At 42.0% G+C, this 4387-nt stretch overlaps 1 protein-coding gene across 1 annotated transcript in view; it reads right to left on the reverse strand.

The window, feature by feature from the left end:
* Positions 1–9: 9 nt before the first annotated feature.
* Positions 10–4387, reverse strand: part of LOC101853012 (tetratricopeptide repeat protein 17) — a 63401-nt gene continuing 59023 nt past the window's right edge. The window contains exons 26-29 of the mRNA XM_013084921.2: positions 3667–3741; positions 2703–2822; positions 2145–2288; positions 10–246 (exon numbers count right to left, since the gene is read on the reverse strand). Of these exons, the coding sequence (XP_012940375.1) occupies positions 124–246; positions 2145–2288; positions 2703–2822; positions 3667–3741 (462 nt within the window). The 3' untranslated portion in view covers positions 10–123. The remainder of the gene's footprint in view (positions 247–2144; positions 2289–2702; positions 2823–3666; positions 3742–4387) is intronic.

A 4387-nucleotide genomic window follows, 5' to 3' on the forward strand; every position in this document is an offset into this window, starting at 1 on the left:
CAACAGAAGACAAAATAAATAGGCCTACAGTAGAGCAGGGTTAACTTCAACAGTCAACAGTGTCATGTTTTTAAAAAAAATTTGGCCGGAGTTGGAGCATCTTGGGAAGGTTAAGTACAAATTTTACAACTGTTGCGTGGCAAGTCCTCGACACAAAATGGCCTTGAGCCGTTCCCTGGCAGGTTTAAAGCTGGACTGTAGCCCCAGAGTGGACTGGTAAAACATCACCGCGTGGTTCCAGTCAGCCTGCCAAGAGAAACATACGTGAGGCCAGCTGACAAAACGAGTTGCTTCAACTATAAGATTGTAAAGCCCATGGAGCTTGCTGTTGAACACCCATATGTTTTGCACAAATATTATTTAGTATCATCTCATATACTCTAATTTATTTATAGAGTACTTCCATCTACATAATATTTCACTGCAGTGACATATTATGGTAAAGTATGATTGCTTTACGCTCAAGGACATAAATTACCAAGGATATAAAATCATCCAAAAAATGTTTTTTTTTGTTTTTTTAACAATTTACAAGCATGAAGGAGGGTGTGGTGGCGGAGCGGTCAGTGCGCACGTCTCCGAATAGGAAAGTCCGGGTACGAGCCTCGGTTCGGACACAGATATTTTTCGCCCCCTCCTGCCCACCCAGCACTAATGGGTACCCGACTTTGAGTTGGGGAAGTTAAGGCGGCGTGGAAAGGAACTGGCCACCCTACCACAATATGCCCAAGGCCCAGGAAGTTGTCTCACTAACAAAGCATTCCCCAATGTCCGGATCGGATGCGGGAACAACTTTTACAGGTATGAAAGGATAAAACACATTATAAACATAATTCTTTATCTCCAAGGGGTGGTAAACCCACTATGCCGAGGCCCTCTTTGGGTATAAAATCTAAAAATTGACATATACGTCACTAGGTTGGTCATTAAACCATAAAACGTGAACCTATTTCGATTGTTCTTCATCTAATGAATGAAATCCCGGTAAAAAGAAACCTGTTTTATTGACCAAAAGTAATTCGACGCAGAGGTCGTCGTAAAGGAATGTGCACGCAGGGAGTGGCTTGCCGGGGATAAAAAGTAAAAGAAAAAAGCATCAGTTGAAAATCTACACGTGTGATCCATGAGTTGACTTTCGGTCAATAGCTCCATTTAAGGTATGCGAGGAGTAACTCACATGTGGAAGGCAAATGTTAATAACCGGTACACCTGGCTTCCCGGGAAGCTGAAAAGGTCTCTGAGTGTTCTAGGGTCTGCTGGGGCTATAATATAGATTGTAAAGCCCATAGAGCTTGCTGTTGAACACCCATATATATGTGTTATACAAATATTATATTGTATCATCTCGTATACTCTTATTTAGAGCACTTCTATCTACATAATATTTCACTGCAATTACATATTATTGTAAAGTATAATTACATTATACTGGAGGTGAACTGCTGCACATTTTCTATCCCAAAACTGTTAATTATAACATTTTCACCCTAGTGAAACCAAATTTAGAGCAATTTCGGAGGGCGGGCTTCCGATTCTGCCTGTGAAGATTCATCCCTGCAGAAAGAATGAGGTTTAGTTTTAGTTTAAGTAAGAGTTTTACGGCACTTGCAACACAATAAGGTCATATAAGTGCCGAAGATTAGAGGTGCTACAAGAGAGTAACAAACACATAAAAGAAGGAGGGGAGATAAAGATGATAGATGTTTGATAGGAAAGAAGGAGCAAACCGCACCACAGCACCCGCCAACCACCCGCATAGAATGAGGTACTTGATCAACATTCACACCACTTGGGAGTCAAACTCGGGTCTCCTGCACCTGCATGCGACCCCAAATCACCTTAACCATATCCGTACGTCGTGTTTTACTATCGCATCCATACGACGAGGGGAACTGTGCCACCACTTTCCAAAGAGGAAATTTACTACCTAATCTGATCCGAACGCTTTGCCTAGCAGTCTGTCAAAATGATTTCTTTAGCAATACTGAAAGTTTCAAAGAGATATTCGCACTAGAGGTATTCTAAAACATGAAGACAGGGCGTACGGATAGGGTTAAAGCTACACAATAGAAGTTGCTGATGGGGGTATGAAAACCATTTACAATCACACTCAGTCAGTCAATACTCTACACCCCTTCGTTTACCTTGGCAGCGTAGATGTTGGCCATGGTGAAGTGAGACACGGGCAGGTCACTAGTCACGTCCAGGGCCGCGCTGGTCACCACGATGGCGTCGTTGCTGTACTGGACGTTCTGCAGCACGTTAGCCAGGCTGATCAACACCGTGTCCTGGGGCAGGAGGAAGCAACAATATATGGTCGCTTTTAAGGACAAGCGGGCTAACCCAGATTTTGGGGGTTTCCAGAAATCTTGACCTACACCAAGAGTGGACATTGCCCTACCTATAGGAGAAGTATGGTTTCATTGGTGTGTATATTTATTTGATTATAGAGAAAACTCTCCTTGTTTTTTAAAGAAAACTGAACAAGGGGCAAAAACTTTACCCTCGATTTTCTCAAAACCGCATTTTTTGGGATAGCCACCTTGTCCTTAAAATGGACCATATAAAAAGAAAAGTAAAGCTGACGATAACATAACATGCAGGAATTCATCATATTTAAAAAGATAGATAGATCTATATTAGTACAATAAATTATATGCATATATAAAAATTTCCACAGCAGTAAAGGTTATAGGGCTCACCTTGTATGTATGTGGCACGTAGGTCAAAGCCATCTGCAAACAGTCGAGAGCCTCTTTGGCGTCACCCTCCACACGCCAAAACAGCGCTGCCAGGCTGTACGCTACCCACGATGTGCGGTTCTGTAGGAAAGCAATAAGGGTAAATGGTGAAACGGTATAGATTTTAAGCCCCTTTCAACGCTATAAGGTAATTTAACCCTATCCATACATCATGTTTTACTACCGTATCCATACGACTTGGGGAACTCTGTGCCACCACTTTCCAAAGAAGAAATTTACTCATTAATCCGATCCATACGCTTTGCATAGAAGTCAGTCAAAATGATTTTTGTAGTGTCATTTTGTTAAAGTGAGAGTTACGGCACTTGCAACACAATGTCATTTAGTTTGTTTTAGTAGAGGTTTTACGGCCCTCGCAACTGCGTAAGGTCATATGAGCGCCAAGGGGTGGATGTCAACAGAGAAGTCCTTACAGGGAATCAGACATACTCAGCTCACCTCTCTAGCTTCAACAGCACAAAGTCTGCTTCGACTATCAAGGCACCCCGGAAATAGCGGGTCACAAGAGTGTGACAAACATACAAAAGAAGTAGAGGATAATGATGATAGTAAGGATTAGGAAAGAAAAAGAAGCAGTTCCCTGTTGTAGTTCAGGCACAGTTATGAGCATGACATAGTTGGACCAGCCCATTTACAATTCTACTGCGCATTAGAACGAGAAATGTCCCCCCCTTTGGGAATGGCCTTAAGACACTTCAGTCAGTGGTACCGCCCCGGGGAATGTCATATAGGTGCCGAAGATAAGAGGTGTTACAAGTGAGTAAAAAACACAAAAAAAGGAGGAGGATGACCGTTGTTTGATGGGAAATAAAGAAACAAACCACACCAGAGCACCCACCAACAAACAACCCACCCCTCAAAGAGTTATCCACATGACACAGAAATCTGACAGTCAGCACATTACCTGTATCAACGCGTGTGTAATGCGGGTGCCCATCACAGAGACCGGTTCCTCCTCTCCTCCCAACATCTGAAGCACCTGCGGAGTCATTAATCAAATGGGTCAACCTTTGGTAAAGTCGAAATTCTCTAAGACAACTACCCATTGTCGAAGGAAAAATAGTCTTACGCAGTGTCTTCATAATGTAAAAAATACACAAGGGAAGTGGTTGCTTTGTTTGCGTAGGAGAATGCCTTGGGACAGTTGGCCATTAAAGCATGTTCAACTGTACTTTAAAAAATACATTCATTGAGAATTTTTTTAAACAGCCGTGTACTTCTCAAATACCAATTCCCTGACAGGGTATTTTTGAACTGGGGTTGTTTACAAAGCATTCAAAGCTCTCTACCCACTTCCCCTATTTCTATCACAGTTGGACTTTCAAAATGAGAAATCCCGCCTTTAAAATAAACTTAAAATGTTTTTAAGGACATTGACATTAGAATTAGACTCCTACCAAAATATCTCTTCATTTGAAGTTGAGCTAGAGAGAACTTTTGCCACAGCTAGGAAGAAAACAAAGAGTGTGTGCACTGTCACGGTCTTCACTCCAGCTCAAAACATATCAAAGCCTATTTTCATGTGTTTGGACACCATCATTATTTCATTGTGTACTATTCTGTACATATACATGTTGTCAGAGTCTCTTTGGGTACTTTTTACACCAGAGACAACAACCCCCCCC

Source organism: Aplysia californica, unplaced genomic scaffold (genome assembly GCF_000002075.1).
Source record: "Aplysia californica isolate F4 #8 unplaced genomic scaffold, AplCal3.0 scaffold00328, whole genome shotgun sequence".
Taxonomy (NCBI): domain Eukaryota; kingdom Metazoa; phylum Mollusca; class Gastropoda; order Aplysiida; family Aplysiidae; genus Aplysia; species Aplysia californica.